This window comes from Hemiscyllium ocellatum, chromosome 7 (genome assembly GCF_020745735.1).
Source record: "Hemiscyllium ocellatum isolate sHemOce1 chromosome 7, sHemOce1.pat.X.cur, whole genome shotgun sequence".
In the NCBI taxonomy this organism is placed as follows: domain Eukaryota; kingdom Metazoa; phylum Chordata; class Chondrichthyes; order Orectolobiformes; family Hemiscylliidae; genus Hemiscyllium; species Hemiscyllium ocellatum.
In genome coordinates, this window is record NC_083407.1 from 71,736,181 (window position 1) to 71,757,107 (window position 20,927).

Consider the following 20,927-nt stretch of genomic DNA (forward strand, 5'->3'; position numbering starts at 1 on the left):
CATATGTCAATTCAAGGAGATGACTTGGTATGCAACAACAGTGCTGTCAGCAAGCTGGTAAGCACATCAGGTATTCACATATAGCTAAGCAGGAACTTTGCAGCGCATTAATATCCTTCTCTTGGATAATGAAAATAGTTACTGCAGTGAACTGAAAACTAAAATGAAGATAACTTCATAAAAACTGCACAGAGTCACCAAATTAGGAATGTTCGGTTATGAACTTTCTCAATGCTCTCTGATATAGGGGTATAATTTTAAAGATCTGACATACAAACATTTTATGTACTTAGAAATAGCAACTTTGTATAGTCTTGCATCGTGTTCCAACTTGCATATAAATTGATTCGTTAACAGAACCTGTTCACAGTCCGTGAACTGCCTGTATTCCTTTAAAAAAAATTGAGTGTATGGAGAAATTTGACATTCCACAAATATAAAGTTGGCTCTTCAGGCAGTGTAGTAGTTTCCAGGCAATTATGAAGTTTGGACACAGTGAAAAACTCATCTCCTTCAACATGGTTTTTAAACTGAGCCTAAGAGCATTAGCATGGAGGTTTTGGTCAAGATATGTTTGAAGCAACCTTTTCAGGGATATTAATACACACCACTGAAGTAGTGGGACTTGATACGGTCTTATGAAGGTTACAGGGTAAAAGGGGAAAAATGGGGTTGAAATACTTATCAGTCATTGTTGAATGGCACAGTAGACCCACTGGGCAAATGGCCTAACTCCTGCTCGTATGTCTTATGGTCTGAATCTAGGACTCTAGGCTCAGGCAGGAAGGACAGTGGTTCTGCTCAAGTATTTCTTAATTGAGGTGTTCAGACGTGCAGTTCTTGAACAGGTGGGACTTGAACCCAGGACTTCTGGTTCAGAGGTACGAAGGAATGTTTTGGTCAATTTAACTTATGTTCATTGATAGCAATTGAATGGTATTTTTGGCTAAGTCAAGAACCAATGAGCGGAACTTCTAGATTACTGTATGGTTATTCAGATGGTCACTCAATGGCAGAGTTCCAACGGTTTTGCTGTCTGCAAAAATCTGAGCCTTTATTTTTGAAATACCAAAACATTCAGCTGTCAACAATGTCAACTTTGAATAGATTGACTCATGTGATGCTGTCTCCAGACGTCCTTGTTAATCAATCACACAGCAAAAACCAGAGGTTTCAATAATCAAACCATTTTAATTTCCTTGTCTGATGCACCATAAATTGAGATAAATGCTGGCACAACTGAAGAGCTTGTCATGAGTATTTCATTCATGATCAACATGCCAACAAGAAAAAAAAGTTTGTATTTTGAATTCAACATTGGTTAGATACTTAAATAAAAATATTCTTTCAAGATAGAGGTGTGCAAGACATGCTGCAACAAAGTTGATATCACAGAATTCAGCTTGGACTGAGGCACTCTGAGTCTACCCCTACTTAGGGAAGAAAAAGAAGCAAAAAGACTTTCAAGCATAATAACAGAATTAAGGGATTACAAATACAGTAAATTTCTAATCAAAACGCAGCAGGAATTTGGGGAAAAGGCCTGTCTCCATGCTGTAGGAATCTATGACTCTAAGAATTCTCATGCAACCAACCAGTTCTTTGTTCTGGGAACTGATCATTTGTTTGCTTCTTCCTGTCTTTTGATCAAATCTCAGAGAATTTACTCAACTAGCACCACCTCTATTCCCTATATGTGCCAGATAAAGAGGAGTTTACTCTGCTGGGAAAGGCCAAATATGTTGGGAGTTTCTCTCTGGAAATGAGAAATTCAGTGTGACTTAAGAGGAGGCTGAGAAAAAGAGCGAGGGGTTTGAAAAGGCAGACATGGAAAAGTCAGGAGCGTCAAGTGTAAGAAGGTCATTATTAAATCCAACAGGCCATTTCAGAGAAATTGTTTACGGATAGATTGATTATGACGTGGAAAAAAACCTACAATGGTGAATTATATCAATGCATGTGAAGGACAAGTTCTTTACTGGAGTTTTTTCTGGAATCCATTAGGAGTAGCAAACGCCAGACACATGTCTCTGTCAATATTTAATGCTTCTTCCTGAGGATGAAAGATTCAATGAGAATGATGAGCCCTTTTTCATTTGACTGTTTATCAAGAGAAACAAACTTCATTCGTGGAATGACAACATACCAAGTGTCCAGAGATGTGTTGCAAATTTGAGGTTTTATAACATTGAAATGCTTTGGGACTGTTTTCAGTTGGGTTAAAATGACAGGGTAAAATGCGTCATAAGACTTGATTTAACAACATCCTTTAACAAATTTGGATGAAATAACTGTTAAGGTTTGAATGGAGGCAGAATTTCTCTTGCTGGTATGAGAACCTAAGCTACTCAAGGTTGACGGTTATGACAGCAGCACGTGGGTTTACAGCAATTAAACACATCTCCGAAGTCCAAGGAAGGCACTGAGCATGTTGGATTGTCAGGTTATTCCTTAAACTATCCACTGAAAAGATATGCACATCAACAGAGGTATAAGTCAAAATAATCATTAATCAACACGTCTACTTGTTACAAGGCCTCAGAGATGAAGGGCTTATGCCCGAAACGTTGAATCTCCTGTTCCTTGGATGCTGCCTGACCTGCTGCGCTTTAACCAGCAACACATTTTCAGACAAGGCCTCAGTGATCAGCTTTGAGAGAGGAAAGATTGAATATAAACCAGAAAACGTATCTTTCTTGAGGCTGTGCAAAAAAAATTTTAGGTAATCTGCCAGATTTTGGGAGAGACAGCAGATTAAGGTGGAAAGATTCATGTAACAGCAACACAAACAGGAGCTCACCCTTGGAAAGAACAAATTTGCTAGGATTTGAAACTTGGCTGGAGGAAGCTACCATGTTGCCAAACAGATCAAAGTAAACCCTTAGAAATAAGGAATCTCTGACTCGGTCCAAAAAAATCAAATGATGACTTGCAGGTCAGTATAAAATACAGGTATACTACACTAAAGTGTCAAGTGGGCTTTTGGCTTGTGTTAAAAGTGAAACTGGAAAATACTTTCCTTTCATTTTAAAAAGCAAATTGCATACAAAAACACAGTGTTTATCCATAATACTTCAGTCTGTCTGTACCTTGTCATGTCAGGCTCGGAGTTATCAACGGGAAAATGGAATTCTAAAGTACTGGTTTCGATCGAGATTATCACAAGTAGTTATCTGATAAAATAATTTTTATATGTCTTGAATTGAGATTCCAGTTCTGGTAAGCAATGATTATGTGGCTGTGATTTTGAGGGTCATAATTACCTCAAGTTAAATCTGTATCTTGATAAATTCCAAATGCAAACTTTTGGCCTCAGTTTTTATACAAAGTTTAACAGAAGCTAGAACATCACAAAGTTGGCTCTATGAGAGGAGTAGGATAAAGTGGGGACTGCAGATGCTGGAGATCAGAGCTGAAAATGTGTTGCTGGAAAAGCACAGCAGGTCAGGCAGCATCCAAGGAGCAGGAGAATCGATGTTTCGGGCATGAGCCCTTCTTCAGGAATGAGCAGAGTGTGCCAAGCAGGCTAGGATAAAAGGTAGGGAGGAGGGACTTGGGAGAGGGGCGTTGGAAATGCGATAGGTGGAAGGAGGTTAAGGTGAGGGTGATAGACCAGAGTGGGGGTGGGGGCGGAGAGGTCAGGAAGAGGATTGCAGGTTAGAAAGGTGGTGTTGAGTTTGAGGGTTGGGACTGAGACAAGGGGGGGGGGGGGGAGAACTGGAGAAATCTGAGTTCATCCCTTGTGGTTGGAGGGTTTCTAGGTGGAAGATGAGGCGCTCTTCCTCCAGCTGTCGTGTTGCTATGATCTGACGATGGAGGAGTCCAAGGGCCTACATGTCCTTGGTGGAGTGGGAGGGGAGTTGAAGTGTTGAGCCCCAGGGTGGTTGGGTTGGTTGGTCCGGGTGTCCCAGAGGTGTTCTATGAAACGTTCCGCAAGTAGGCGGCCTGCCTCCCCAATATAGAGGAGGCAACATCGTGTGCAGCGGATGCAGTAAATTGTGTGTGTGGAGGTGCAGGTGAATTTGTGGCGGATATGGAAGGATCCCTTGGGGCCTTGGAGGGAAGTGAGGGGGGAGGTGTGGGCGCAAGTTTTGCATTTCTTGCGGTTGCAGCGGAAGGTGCCGGGAGTGGAGGTTGGGTTGGTGGGTGTGTGTACCTGACAAGGCACCCGCATGGGCCCCAGCAATGCCTGCCTCTTCGTAGGATATGTGGAACAGTCCATCTTCTGCAGCTACTCTGGCACCACCCCCCACCTTTTCCTCCGCTACACTGATGACTGTATCGACGCTGCCTCGTGCTCCCACGAGGAGGTTGAACAGTTCATCCACTTTACCAACACCTTCCACCCCGACCTCAAATTTATCTGGACTGTCTCAGATTCGTTTTGATCTAGCAAAATAGAAGACTGAGTTTTTGCCCTGGAATCATCTTACAGTACAAGGTAGAATTGATATGCTTTTGCACTTCTTACTTGAAAAGCCTTAGCCAATTGAAAGTTAACACTTCGAACATGAACAATTATTTCCAGTCACAATATGAAAACCTGAACGGCACTAACTAAGCCAAAAATATATATAATGACTTGTTTCATAGAATGTCAATGTAAGATATAATGCTTCTATATTGTATAATGATAATGCTTTTGCTCCTAAAGTAAATGACGGCTCATTTATTCACATTGCACAATGTAGTTGCCCATTCATTTAGTTTGCCCAAATCAAACTACAACATCTCTGCACCACCCCTCCGACCTCACAGCTCACCCTCCTGCCCAGCTTCGTTTCATCTGCAAATTTGGAGATATTACATTTAATTCATCATCTAAATCATTTATATATATATAAAAAGGTCCCAGTATTGTTCTTTATGGTACCCCAATAGTCACTGCCTGCCATTCACAAAAAAACCCATTTATTCTTATTCTTTGATTGTTGTCTGCCTTCCAGTTTTCTATCCATTTCAATACACCACTCCTAATCCCATGCACATTAATGTTGCATACTGATCTCAGCTGTGAGGCATTGTCAAAAGTTTTGTGAAATTCCTAATAAGCCAAATCCATGGGCTCCCCTCATCAACTCTCAGATTTACAAATTCAAAGAACTCCAGCAGATTTGTCAAACATGAGATCCCTTTGGTAAATCCACGTTGACTCTGTCCAATCCTACCACTGTTTTCCAAGTGCTCAGCTACTAAATCTTTTATAAAAGACTTTTATAATAGCATTTACCTACTATTGATATCAGGCCAACTAGTCTATAATTTAAGCTTTTCTCCCTGCCTTTTTTTTCCCCCAATAGAGGTGTTACATTAACTACCCTACACTTCGTAATAACAGTTCCAGAGCTTCAGTCTAAGTCCAAAATAACTATAACAATGAAAACAAAATCAAATAGGTTTAACAGCGTTTAACATAAACATGTCTATTTGATACATACTGATAGTTAATTCGCTCTGCTGCTCTCATCTTTTGACAGTTTAAAATTAAAACAAATATGGATTCTCTCTCATATCTGTAATTTCAAATACAAACCCAAATTCAACCCGATTGTTCCCAAAGATCAATTATTACTTTGCCCACTAAGCTTCACATATTCAATTAGTCATTAAATAAGTCACTATACCTGACAAATTCCTTGCTCTTTTTCTTTCTTTTTCCTCAGGTTCCTGCTCTTGTGGTGAAGCTGTGTGAGAAGATTCTGCTGCCTCCGTCAAACCAGGAACAGGACTGTTACATTTAAATGTCATTTTGTGAGGAGGTTCCACTGGACTCTCAGATCCAGAGCCAGAACCAATCATTCCTTCAGAGGAAGATGATCTTTGCCTCTTTCTCTGAAGATTGGTTTGTTCCTTTCCATCTCCACTGTCCAAAATTGGACTCTGCTGTCTTTGACTGGATACGTGTGGACTCTGGATATTTGAATTTCCTACCTCAGAGCTCTCTGTGACTTGCAGGCTCTTGTCATCTGTTGAATCAGACAACAAAGTGCTGTCTGGTTCCTTATTTTCAGGGCTGACTTTCTGACAGCTCCTTTCATCTGTTCTTTCTGTATCTGACAGAGACTTTTTATTTTTTTGAGAACTGGGTGTAACTCTAGCTGGGGAAGATTGTGGGGTGCCTGAATCAGCTTTATCATCAGGTTTCTTTTCACTTGAAGAAACTTCATCAGCACTATGCATTTCTTTAGCAGATACCAAATTTCCATATATTGTATCACATGAATTTGGACACTGGGATTGCTCTTCTGAAGGGCTATGACTTCGAGATGGCATCTTGCCAGTACTATCTGGAAGACAAAGCACCCTTTTTTCATTTGAGGATTCTAAATCTTGAAACTGCTGCTCTTCTTTTCCATCTGGGCTTCCTCTCTCGTGATCTGCATTTGTGTGCAGAGGTATACTCTCAGAATTATCTTCTTTGTCATGCTGGTGCAGTAATACATGTTGTTCTAAATCAGACCCTTTATCATGATTATCCTCTTCACTGGATGTTGATGATGATGATGTGGATGATGATGATGATGAAGAGGAGCTTGTGGAAGATGAAGAAGAGGATGACGATGATGACGATGAACTGGATGATCTTCGTTTTGAGCTTTTAGAAGAATTTCTACTCCTATCTTTTTTACTATTCTCCAAATTAGGATCATGATGCTTTGATTCCTCATTACTGTTATCTACACACAAATCTTTCCCAGAACTTGTGGCAGAGCAGGGAAGAGTACTCTCCCTTGTGGAATGAACACTTTCAGGCCAATTTTCTTTCCCTGGGTCAGAATTTGGTTTTGGGTGGTCTTCTTTCTGCACTGTAAAAGTATTACTTTCTTCTCGACTATCTGGCTCAACTGTTCTGTTGTTTTTAAAATCAGTAATTACATTATGAGACGACCTGGGACTTTCAGACTCTGACTTTTGCAATTCTCTCACATTTGAACAAGGTGACCCATCCATTTTTTGTTGTTGCGCAAGAGGAGTACATTCACGCTCATTAGCTCGACTTCTTGAAGAGGGACTAGGAGATTTTTGCTTTGTACTTCCAGGGCTATTACTTCTGGAACCTGCTGTAACAGAGTGCACTGGAGTTTGTTGTTGTTTTTTACAACTTGATGATCGAGTGCTTGGTTCATGGCTGTCTGGACTTTGAGAAGTATTCCCACTTGCTTGTGTAACAATACATTCTTCTTTCCTTCTCCCCAAGTCAGATTCAATTAATTTACTATATTTCTGGGAGTCATGTCTGACATTTGAAGAATGTGAATCAGGACTTTTTGAACTTTTAAAATCCTCTTCGGGAGGGCTACGAGATGAACTATCCGATTTGCGACTTCTGCCATCTCTACACTTCTGTTTTGATTCAACACTAGAATGGAACCGTCTTGACCTCTGAGGGCTATAGTTTCTCGTTTGGCCTCGACGGGTACTTTCTTCTAGTTGTGAAGAACTCTTGTTACTTGTTGTACGAATGTCCTTCAATATTCTTTTGTCCCGACTCTCTGGACTTCTTCTGTAGCTATCAGATTTTTCTGATCTAGTAAATTTTGAAGTTGCACTCTCCTTCCTTGATGACCGATAAGGACTTCTGGAGCTGGACCTGTATTCCCTTCTTTGATGTCTGGGAGAAGGACTACTAGATTTTCTTCTGGGCCTTCTATTCCTATCATCCCCAATTTTGCTTCTTGAATCTGGACTGTATCTTCGTCTTACCTCCTGGGGACTATGGCTTCTTGAAGGTTCTTTCCAAGAACTTTCAGGAGAACGTCGCCTTTTGTCAATTTCTGGTCGTCTTTCCTTTGACCAACCCGACTGTTTGAGATTTGAACTTCTCTCTTCTCTGATGGTCGGCTTTTCATCCCTTCTTTCACGCTCCGATATTCTCGCTCGATGGTCCCCTTGTGAAAGAATTCTGTCCCTTCTCTCCAAGTGCCTTTCCTCTTTCCTTCGGCTGGAATTCCTTGGTGATCTACCTCTTTTGTCCTGAGGGCTTGAAGAAGAACTCCTGCTACTGCTATCACTACTGCTGCTACTACTACTACTACTGCTGCTGCTTCCACTTGAACTGCTTGAACTGCTGCTGGAAGAGCTGTTGCTGCTACCACTGCTGCTACTGGATGAGCTGGAATCACTGTCACTGCTGCTCTCCCTGGAGAAAGAAAAGAGAGCATTCCATAAAATACTAACAACAACACATGCAGAATACAAATCCTGACAAAAGTGAATTGGCCAAGCTAAATTGCCCGTAGTGTTAGGTAAGGGGTAAATGTAGGGGTATGGGTGGGTTGCGCTTCGGCGGGTCGGTGTGGACTTGTTGGGCCGAAGGGCCTGTTTCCACACTGTAAGTCTAATCTAAAAAGAAAATCTAATCTAAAACCAGGATTCTTCCAATCAACGTTTTGTTTTGGATGTAGTACAATAGCATTATATTCTGGTTAACTGAATCATGATCAAATGGATAATAAAGCTTGAATTAAGTGTCATACTCATAGCCTCAGTACTGAACTATTTCAATGCAAATATTTAATTTGTAGATTCACTGTAATGTGAAACATTTGTGAAATTCAGCACTTTACTACACAAAAACAGGTTTTCATCCCGATCTATCTTTATAGCTTTTGTCTTTGAGATTAAATTATTCACAATTTAACCAAAATTGAAGATAAGTGTGTGTTGAGGTACAGACTAACAAATGAATAGGTGTCCCACCCAAATTTATTTTATATACAATTTTCAAAGAGAGCAAACAGAATTCATTACATCAGTGAGAACATCATTATAACTCAACTTAGGATAACATACTGACCTAATCCAGTGCCCTCCAAATTTGAACTGAACATTGTGACTTGGTCGATAAGAACAGCAAAAGCAAATTCAAAGTATGTAATGTCTTTTACTCTGTGTATAAAAATACTTTACAAGAAAAATATATTTGTGTGCATGCTACACACAGTTGGACAGATTCCAGCCTCAAATTCAGGCATTGTCCTATAAATGAACCACTCAACATAACATAGTATACTCTAGTGGGCTGAAATAACTTGTGGGATCATAACATATGATTTAGTACCCATAACCCTACACTAGAGTGATTATGAGCTTCCTTTTGAACCATAAAATGCAAAGGTTGGCTTGTATTTGGATGTATGACACTGGACTGAACTACTATTACACAATGACAGCACATATGAACCATGAAAAATAGTTAAAGCAAACATTTGTGTCAGAATACCTTTTCTAGAGCATCGTTTCTTATATCAGCAATAAAACAATGATTTTGCTAAACAAGATTGTGCAACTTTGCTCAATGGCAGCATTTCTTGCCTTCTTCAAGACTGAGCTCTTATGTGAGCAAACACCATCGAAACTTCAGCATGTAATCTAGACTGACAAATTCAGGGCAGTACTGCAGGAACATTGCATTATCACAGACATCATGCTGCTGATAAAAGGATAAACTGAGGTACTGTCCACATATTCCGATGGATACAAAATATCCCATGGCACCACTGAAAACGTACAATGGATTCTCGTGTCCTGCTCTGACAAAAATCAGTTCAGTCGGACAATCCCAAAGCAGATTAAGTTAAAGCTTTGTCTATTCCTGATTGCAGCACTTTGCATTGTGCATCTGCCTTCAAGAAAATCAAGGAACTAACTAGACAAGTAATTGGTTTGCAGGAAAGCACTGCAGTCTTCAATATATTGAGAACTATCACATCACTACATAACGATATGTCCTAGTTTAAAAATGTATATATAATAACCTTAGTTTTTTTTTAAACTCAGAATAAAGCTTAGATGATAACATGAACTGAACCCATTCCTTTAATTTCTCCCAATACAACCGCTGCATGGCTTGGAAATCAAGTGTACGGACTGGGGAATGGCGATGGGAGGGAATCACTTTCTTCCAATGTTGGTTTCCTTGTTGGAACCAATACAACTGCTCACATGAAATATTGAACAGAACCAACCTGGCCACAAACTTACATAGACCTAAACAATTAAAATTATTTGTACATAAAGGAGGATCACTGTCATACTTTACTGATTACAACCGCACAGTGATGCCAATATTTGTAGATGCAAACAATGCATTGTGAACTTGCTTTTAGGTCCAAAGTGGTAACATAGCACCACCATCAGGTTCCAAGGAGACATGAAAACAGAAATAGAACAAGACGGATCCACAAGTGAATTTTTCACTTTCAGCACTGGAGACTGGTGGAACAAGTAAATGTGGAGAATGGAGGGAGTGATAACAGAACGTAGAGAAGTACAGCACAGAACAGGCCCTTCGGCCTTCGATATCACGCCAAGGATTAATCAGAATGTACTATAAGATAATCTAATTGACGCCCATCCCTCAATTCACTGCTGTCCATGAGCATGTCCAGCAGACGCTTAAACGTCCCTAATGACTCTGCTTCCACCACCACCGCTGGCAACGCATTCAATGCATTCACTACTCTGTGCGTAAAGAACCTACCTCTGACGTCTCCTCTATACCAGAGAGCTATGACCCCTCGCCCCAGTCGTTCCTGTCCTGGGGAGAAGTCTCTGGCTATTGACTCTATCCATGTCTCTCATTATCTTAGATACCTCGGTCAGGTCACCTCTCTTTCTCCTTCTCTCTCTCTCTCTCTCTCTCTCTCTCTCTCTCGAGAGAGAGAGAGAGAGAGAGAGAGAGAGAGAGAGAGAGAAAAGTCCAAGCTCAGTAAACCTCTCTTCAGAGGACAAACCCTCCAGTCCAGGCAGCATCTAAGTAAACCTTCTTTGCACCTTTTCCAAAGCCTCTGTATCTTTCCTATAGTAATGCAACCAGAACTGGACACAATATTCCAAGTGTGATCTCACTTGTAGAGCTGTAGCAAAACCGCACAGCTCTTAAACTCGATCTCCCTGTTAATGAAAGTCAAAACACTATGCTTTCTTAACAATCCCATCCACTTGGGTGGCAACTTGACGGGATCTATGCACTTGACCACCAAGGTGCCTCTGTTCCTCCACACTGCCAAGAATTCTGTCTTTAATCCTATACTCAGCATTCAAGTTCGACCTTCCAAAACGCATCACTTCATATTTATCCAGTTTGAACTCCACCTGCCATTTCTCAGCCCAGCTCTGCATCCTGTGTCACACTGCAGCATGCAACAGCCCTCAATACTATCAACGGCACCCTCCAATCTTTGTGTCATTTGCAAATTTACTAACCCACCCCGCAATCTCCTTATCCAAGTCATTTATAAAAACTACAAAGAGCAAAGGCCTAAAAACAGAGCCTTGCAGGACACCACTCAACATTGACCTCCAGGCAGAATACTTTGCATTTACAAGCACTCTTTGCCTTCTGTCAGCCAACCAATTCTGAATCCAGATAGCCCAATCTCCCTGTATCCCATACCTCCTGACTTTATGAGTGAGCCTACCATGGGAAACCTTATTAAATACCTTGCTGAAGTCCACATACACCACATCTACTGCGCGACCTTAGTCGACCTGTCTTGCCACCTCCTCGAAGAACTCAATATGATTAGTTAGCACAACCTGCCTCTCACAAAGCCACACTGACTGCGTTTAATCACACTATGCTTTTCCAAATAGTCAATCCTACCCCTCAGAATTCTTTGCAAAACCTTGCTGACCACAGATGTAAGACTGTGGACATCTTGAAGGAATGTCTTGAGAAACATGGCACCAACAGAGAAGGGACTGCATCTGAAGGAAGAGTGAAAATGAGTCATAAAGCTGTTATTGGGGCTCCTTAGTTGGGTGGATAAATGATACCGATGTTAAAGAAATGCCCAACTCCTGCAAGCTCAGGGCTCTTGTAGCACAGTAGTGGTTGTTTTATCGCTGGGCCAGAATGCCTAGGTTCAACTCCCATGCACTCCACTGGTGTATCATAACATTTCTGAACAAGTTGATTAAAAATATCCCTACGCTGCATGCTACGTTGCCTCCTTGATGTCAGGATAAAAGATATCACAGCTAAGGTTCAGAAACTTCTGCATGGGCAAAGAACTGAGGCAAAGGTTCTGACACACATCAGTGCTGATGACATATATTAGTAACATATGGTTTGATTTCAGGAACTTAAAAGTAAGTATGTCAAAAAGGTAATAGTCTCAGGATTACTCAAATCGTCATGTGCTATTCAAAGTAGAAGCGCAAAGTATGACCATATCAAATCATAATTCAAGGCATGATTTGAGATGTGAGCATGAAAGAAAGAATACATTGGGTGAGGGGTGGTGCAAGTTTTTGAGTATTGTGATCTTTCCCCTGGGGCAACAGGGACGCTTTCATCTCCACGGGGCTGGAACCCACGTCACCATTGGGAGATTCATTAATGCAGCTTGAGGGGGTTGAATTGCCTTGGGGTTGGGCGTGAACCTTGTGAAGCAGAAAACAGAAATAAAGTATATAAAGATGCAACAGCATTGAACAGTTGTCAACAAGGCACAATCATGTTAGACAGAAGGAGACCAATGAAGACAACGAAGAACACAAAGCAAGGTGAAGAATGTATCTAAGAGAGCACACAAAGTCTGGTCAATAACATTGATAAGTTACATGCATAAATCGCCTTGTGAGAATATGGTGCTGTAGCAATAGGGGACATGAGGGTTAAAAATGGTGAGGGTTAGGCACTTGGTATTCATGGATACAAGTGCCCAGAGAGGTTGGGGAAGGATGTCAGTATCAAATGAGTATTGCCAACACACCTCCCTTTTCTTTTCCTGACTTATCTTTTCTCAAAAGGGTTAAGGATGCCAGTCTACAGTTACAGGTCAGTCAGTTTAACGTCAACGATGGTACCAGGGTAGAGGGTCAACAAGCACTTCGAGTCATTGAGTCATAGAGATGTATAGCACATTTCTATGACTCAATGACCCCTCAATCCAACTCATCCATGCTTAACAGATGTCCTAACCTAATTTAGTCCCATTCGCCAGCACTTGGCCTATATTTCTCAGAATCCTTCCTATTCATATATCCATCCAGGTAGCTTTCAAATGTTGGAATTGTACCAGCCTCCACCACTTCCTTTGGCAACTCATTCCATACATGCACTACCCTTTGTGTGAAAAAGTTGCCCCTTCGTTCCCTTTTAAATCTTCCCAATATGGATTTGAAACAAATCGACATGTTAAAAAGGTAAGTTAACAAAATTGAGACTTGTGAAATCATATTTATTGGTTAAGGAAAGCAACCTTACTGACAGAAAACAGCAACCATGGTAGACATTTTGGAGCTCCACAAGATGCAGTGTCAGGATTACTGTTTTGCAGTGATCTAAGTCGTGGAATTTATATACAAGTAAGTATATATTTCAAAATATGATTTTTTTAAACTTTTGGCCAAGAAAAGTTCTCTTTTCTTGTTAAAACTCCTTGGAAGACCACCTCCTAATAAGAGGTCCTACTAAGGGATCCAATCTCTCCAATAATTACATAAGCTCGGATCATAACACATACATGTTTGACTTGTAAAGCAGATCACAAGAAAGGAAACTTGGAGGTGTAGCATATGCTAAGAAGGATAGCCATCAACTGCAAAAGGTTATAGTTTGGTTGGAAGAATGAGCAGATACAGGACAAATGAAACTTAATACAGTTAAGTGTTTGTGATGCATTTTGAAAGAAAATACAATGGAGGTAATTTTAACACAATTCTAGAGAGAGTCTGTTAGTACAAAAAACGTTTTCACGTACAAACCTCCTTTAAGATGGCAGGACATTCTAAGAGTGTGCAAGCAAAGTAGTCTCACTATGGATTTGTTAAGTAAAGGCATTAAGTCCAAAAGCAGAATGCTATGCTGAACTGTTAGAAAGTGCTGCTTGGGCCACAACTTTTGAATAATGCACCTAGCTCTGGTCACTGCACTTTCTGAAGTGTATTTACCAGAATAGTTCGAGCAATAACAGAATTTAGTTACAAAAGGTTATTCTACATGGAGATTTTTTTTGGAGCAAAAAAGATTTTGTGAAGATTAGCAAGTGTTTTCCAAGATTATAGCAAGTTCTTTTAAGATCACAGAAAAGTTGTTCAATTAGCTGATAGAAAAAGTCTAATAGACATATTGGTAAGAATGTTTTTTTTAAATGCAGCTGGTGGCAATGACATGCAACTTGCTACCTATCATAAGGTTAGTGGAAGCAGTAATTATTAATGATTTCAAAAGAAATTTGGATGGTCACCGGAGGAAAAATGGAGGAATTCAGGAATACAATCGAGGAATGGGACTGACTCAATTGCTGCACAGAGCGCTGATAACGTACACTATGTTGAAAAACACCTTCACGAAAATGCCTCTATGAAAAATTATTTTAATACAGCTAAAAGCTAAAACTACTTATCTGCACCTGCTTTTTGTTTAGGGTGTAATTGAAGTCAAGAACCTAATAAAAGCCAATTGCATATGCCCTTACATCCAAACTGCAAATCATAGTTGAGAAGTGAGCACCTGCAATACATAAACTTGATCTGATAATATTTGTATAAGGTGATTACAGAACCACCACCGTTAGGGAAAGTACCTAATCGTGCCACTTCTGCATTTTACCACAATATCGTGCCAATCTTGAAAAGACAATACCTTGCTAAGGTGATGTTTCAAACCAAATTATTGTAGATAATAATGCATGTGTCATATTAAATGAAATAAAAATGCACAGTCATTCTAACTCCAGTTTCTGTTCAAGGATTTGAATATTTAACTAATAAAGACATGAAAATGCAATGATGTTCCGTTCTCTGTGCTCATGTGGCACTTTTTCAATTCTTTTTTTCCCAATTCACGATCTTTCAGTTTCTGAATGAAGAACTGAAACACACAAATTTGAGATGGGGATTTCCAAATCAAGTGCATCATTCAGTGAGGACACAACACATTGTATCATAAAATATTATGAGCAACTTTCCTGTCTTAAAATGTCCCCAAACACTTCTAATCTGGTGCAGCTCTTTAAGCACTGCCTCATTTCTCCACGTTAGAACAGAGGCCAACAACCATGAAACCAATTAATAATCTATTTTTGCGCAAGTTGACAAACAGATAAATATTGTCACCACACCATGTAAACTGTTATTCTTCAAAGAGTGCTGCAGGATCTTTTATATCAAGTAGAGGAGCTGGCTAGATGTTCCATCCAAAAGACTACACACTGAACAGTGCTACATCTCTACAGTACTGCAGAACTGTGGAAACGTGCTCAAATCTTGAGTTGGAGTTTCAGCCCATGAGCTTATGCCTCAGGACTGCTTTCAAGTGAAGTACAGTCAACATACAAGGGGAAAATCATTTCTTACAAATCATGTCTCCATGTATGTCATCTTTCAGCCAACTGGAAAGGCCCTAACCAGAGTGAATTTAATTTGATTTCCAACAGATGGAATTTAAGATTGCAAAACTGATTGCAGTACAAACGTTTTTAATTCTAGATGACTCTTCATCAGAGCTGGAGTGAAGTGTGGAGGGGACAGCATTCATGTTATAAATGGGGGGGGGGGGGGGGGGGGAAGAAAGGGGGTCAGTGTCATGGTATAGGGTGCTGATGGAGAAAAGATGCCAAACATTCAAGTGATCAACCAAACTCGAAACATTAGCTTGCTCTCTCTCCATGGATGCTGTCTGACCCGCTGTGATCTCCAGCATGTGGTTTTCAGTAAAGTTTCCCGCATCTGCAGTAATTTGTTCTTAAATTCTGTGTGCTTTCAGAGCACTAAGTACAAGCCTTGGGTCAGTGCAAGCAGACTCAAACCCATGACTTGACTCCTGAGACAAGTCGCAGTCATGCCACTTGAACATAACTTAAACAATTTCTCACAGTCCTGCAAACTGTACTGGTAAAGATGTGTTCTTTTACATCACATGTTAAATAAACTCAAGTAGAATACTAGCTAAATTATAATGAAACTGCCCCAATTAGCCAGTTAGCCAAGATAACCCAAAGCTCAGTTTGTGGTGAAATTATCAGTTGTTCCTGTAAAAAGAACAGGAAATCCACTAAAGGATAAAAACCAAAAGAATTGCAGATGCTGGAAATCAGAAACAAAAACAGAAATTGCTGGAAAAGTTCAGCAGGTCTGGCAGCATCTGTGGAGAGAAATCAGAATTAACCTATTGGGTCCAGTGACCCTTCCTCAGAACGAAGATGGTAACTCTAGATTAACCAAACTCATGGATGCTCATCAGATGATCACTCACTCAATTTGGATAAAGGTTAGGGCACACCAGAGTGACAAAATCTTAGGCAGGCCAAAAATGACGCTGCACCATGGTCTCAACCACCATGAAAAGGTATGCACCAAAATGATACCTCTGATGTGTAAGAAACCATGTCTTAGCAATTCTCTTTAATGTTTAAGGATAATGGTGAAAAAGGAAGCAAAGAATGTTTAAGGTGTAGTGGTGAAAAGGGAAGCAAAGATTGTGTCACTATCATGGTGTGTCCCAAAATGGATAATACCAAGATGCCAGACTGCTTCTGTCCAAGTACTACCTGGCACTATCAGGTTAACAAAGCACTTTGGAGAGGTCAATCAGGAAAGTGGATAATATGAATCAATGGAAGAAAAGATAGATTATCTCCCCAACATGCAGATAGGATAACTTAGCAGGTCTGGCAGCCTTGGTGAAAAGAGAAACAGAGTAAACTTTTAGAGTGCAAAAGACTCTTCTTAAGAAATTCTCAATAAATGCCGCCACACCCGTGTTTCTCGAACATTTTCTACTTTTATTTCAGATTTTTAGTATTTTGCTTTTACTTGAAGGTTATCGCCCTGATAGCACTGAAGAATTCAAGAACGTTTGCCTGCTCACCTCCCTGCTTTCCGAAACAAGGCCTCAGAGATGCACTAGGCTTTTGCACTGCAGTATGAAAAGGCAGAAAATACATTTAACTGCATTCACAACATGGTGGATTGCCTAAAAACAGCATGCTAAGCAGAAAAAGCCAACAGCTTTTCCAGAGCTAATCCCAAACATTATTCAGAATCTTTTACTATACAAAGGCAATTCATTTTAAGATGCCAACAAGTTGAAAAATAAAGACACTTGTACATATTTACTGTGTGATTATGCTTTTATTTGGTTTTATTTTGATATAGGTTGCACTTGCAGGCTAGTCAGATCATGCAAGAACTTTTTTAGCTATCCCAAATCTCTGCTCAAAACCAATTTGAAAACTGACCCCTCCAATTTGGCTGATCACAATTTTGCTGTATCTCAAAGCCGACTAGCACACTGGCATACAAATTCACTTCTGTACAGACTGTTTATTACAAATGAAAATACACTTCAAATGTACATCACGTAAGAAGCCATTTTGGAGCTTCTGAAGGTGAAAATACTGTCAAAAGTATATCTATTTTGATGCACCTCAGTTACCAATTAAGTTAAAGAAAGTTGCGACATTGTCAAAATTCAGTAGAATTCCAACCTACAATAAGATATCAAGTATCCATTCACAAGGGAACTCAATCATCATTCAGACGTTAGAATTGCTTCCATGCAAAATGGTTTGACACTGCAAAACTGCACATCAGAGAGTAGCCAAGGCACAGAATTGAGAAGTTGAGGAATAGTTGAAGGTAATCAACACCCATCTCAACTACTGTATACCTTTGCAAATTATCTTATGCAAAATGCCTAGCAAAATTTTCCCCTCCAGCGACCATGCCTGAACAATGCTGTTTAACAACACAGCAGACTTCAAGTATATTCATGCATTTCAGTTGCTTTGCAATACAAAGCTAAACAATGACAAACATATGTCAGTAAACAGGGTGTTGCTGGAAAACACAGTAGGTCAGGCAGCATCTGAGGAGCAGGAGAATCGACATTTTGGGCATAAGCCTAATGACCATTCCTGTTGAAGGGTTTATGCCCAAAACGTCAATTCTCCTGCTCCTCAGATGCTACCTGACCTGCTGTGCTTTTACAGCAACACACTCTCAACTCTGACCTTCAGCATCTGCAGTCCTCACTCTCTCCTCCATATATCAGTAAGGAGCAAGACTGTTTAGAAGAAAAGCAAAAAACAGTTAAGTCTTTGTTGGAAAAGATCAAGGTGGAAGCAGTTTGCTGACAATGAAGAAATCATCGTACCAATTTGGAAAAAATCTTCTAAAAATGTAACTAAGATAAATTCTAATTTTGACAGCCTGGAGTCAAGTGCAGTTTCTAAAATCAACGTTTATATATTATCAACAGCATGTACATTGTCTTGCCATAACGATCGTACAATGATTCGCTGATTTTCTATTTTGCTGAGAGCAACTGAATTTTCAGTTATAAAGTTACCCAAAAACACAAGTTAGAAATTAAATTAGAGTTAGTTAAGATTTAAGATATTTCAGGAGGGCCTAAACAAGGCATGTAAACTGGAATAGATTGCTAATTTATAAAACATAACAGCGCAGTACAGGCCCTTTGGCCCTCAATGTTGCACCGAGCTGTGAACCCAATCTGTAGCCCATCTAATCCACGCTATTCCATTCTCGTCCACGTGCCTAACCAATGATCATTTAAATGCCCTTAAAGTTGGCCAGGCTGCTACTGTTGCAGGCCACAGATGTATCCTAAATGCCACTGTAGATGCAGGTACAGCCACAAAATTTAAAAGATATTTGGAAAGGCACATGAACAGCAAAGGTCCAGAGAGACATGGACAAGTTAGACCAATCTAGCCGGCATGGTAACTTACTTGCCATTGTTCATTTTACATACAGGAGTATAACAACCCCCTTTACCTATTTAATTCCAGCCAAAATAGAGATTTAACAAAGCAATCCGTTTTCGCAAATTCTCAGACTTGAATATTTGACCCAATTTTCAAGCACCTCGAGTCCTTCTAATAAGGCATTCATGAAAGGTAGCAAAACCAAAAGGAGTCAAATAATGCAATCTGCCCTGCAAAATGTACGACAGAAGCATCTGGTTGTTCTCATACTGCATTAGCAACAACATCATGATCGATCTCAAAGGCTGAGGAGAAATGAACAACATCTGAAACAATTCATAAGTTGCCTCAAAAATCAACATTTCTTTATTCCAAAAAAATCATGTACATCTATTGTCACTTGGTGTCTTTGAAAGCGGAGCATCAGCAGGATAACATCTTTGAAGTGGAATTCGGAACTGCCTCAGAAAGCACTGTCCAATGAGGTATTGAAAGAAACTTCGAATAAAGTTTCAAGGAGAAACAATATGTAGATAATGTACTTTTAGAAAAGGATAAAGGTTTAGAGAATGCTCGAATACTACCAATTTATCATAGGAGCACAGTGGTAGTATCCCTACCTGTAAGCCAGGAGACCCAGGCCCAGGTCCCACCTGTTCCAGAGCTGTGTAAAACATCTCTGAATAGCTGATAAGAACATAGCTGTTTAATAGTTACAGAATCTGTAACTATTAAATAAGTACAGAAGGCTTACAATTCTTTTGAAATTAAAAAAAAATCTGGAAAATGGAACAGGAAATTACTTTTTCTGAATAAGATGCTAGTTTTGAGGGGTCAGTTTAGAATTGTCAAGGAGCGCAAGTTAAATTAGGAAATACTTTCTTCAGTAGAAACTTGTTAACACATAAGACTTGCACATTCTGTATGTACACGCTACTATTTTAAAGTGAGCAACAGATCAATCATTTGAAGGAATGTGAAAACGTAGCTCTGAGAACAGTTCTGTATTGATCCAATTCAAAAACAGCACAGACACCGTCAACTAAATGGCCTCTTTTTGACCTACACATTTTTAAGATGCTCTTTTCCTAATCTTCTGCCCCAGAGTTCACAGATTAGTTGAATGCTTCTCAGCCTACTTAGTTCATTCCAAAAGGTATAATAAAATAGACATTTGTAGTACAGACTGAAATTGGCAGGTATGATAGGGGCATCACAGAGACATGATTGCAAGGTGATCAAGGCCGCAAACTAAATACCCAAGAACATGGGTCCTATCGAAAGGATTGGCAGATTGACGGGTGGTTGCCTTGTTAGAAAGAAATTATATCAAATCAAGAGCAAGATAGCATAAAATCTGTGTGGGTACAGGGGAGGAACCACACAGGAATAAAAAGACCATGATGAGAGTTATTTCCAGGCCTCCTTGCAGTAGTCTGCATGTGGAAAAGAAAATGTATCAGGAGACAGTAAAGGCATGCATTAAAATTCAATATGGCAGTAATCATGGGGAACTGAATATGCAGATGGACAGAGAAAATCAGGATGGTATTGGATCCCAAAGAAAATGAGTTTGTGCAATGTTGATGAGGGTTTTTTTGGTGTACCTTGCGCTGGAGCCCAATGGGGAACAGGCAATTCTGGATTTGGGATGTGTAACAAGGCAGTTGATGAGGGAGCTTCAGGTGAAAGAGATGGTATAACAACAAACTGCCTTTCAAACTGTTGATCTGGGTTCAATTTCTGTCAGGAAATAACGAAGGAATGAGGAGGATCAGTGGTGTTCCGCAGGCATCAGTGCTGGGACCCCTGTTGTTTGAAATATTTATGAATGATTTGGAGGAGAATGTAGGTGGCTTGATTAGGAAGTCTGCTGCCAACAGAAAGATTGGGGTGAACTATAGATAGTGAGCATGACTGCTAGAGAATACAGCAGGATAAAGATAGGCTGGAGACTTGGGCAGAAAAATGGTAGATGGTGTTTAATGTGGACAAATCCAAGTTGATGCATTTTGGAAGATCTAATGTGAGAAGGAAGTAAAGAAAATGATAGAAACTTTCGTCACATCAACAACAGAGTAATCTAGGTGGAAGATCCACAGATTCCTGAAAGTCACACTCCAAGTGGATAAGGTAATTAAGAAGGTACATAGCATGCTTGCCTTCATCGGTCAGAGCACAGAGTATAAAAGTTAGCAAGTCATGTTTCAGCTGTAAAAACTTTTGAACACATTTGGAATACTG

General features: G+C 40.0%; 1 protein-coding gene across 1 annotated transcript in view; it reads right to left on the reverse strand.

Moving 5' to 3' along the window:
* Nucleotides 1-20,927, reverse strand: part of cwc22 (CWC22 spliceosome associated protein homolog) — a 104,686-nt gene that overhangs the window by 68,961 nt on the left and 14,798 nt on the right. The window contains exon 2 of the mRNA XM_060827333.1: nucleotides 5,625-8,140. Coding sequence (XP_060683316.1) covers nucleotides 5,625-8,140 — 2,516 coding nt within the window. The remainder of the gene's footprint in view (nucleotides 1-5,624; nucleotides 8,141-20,927) is intronic.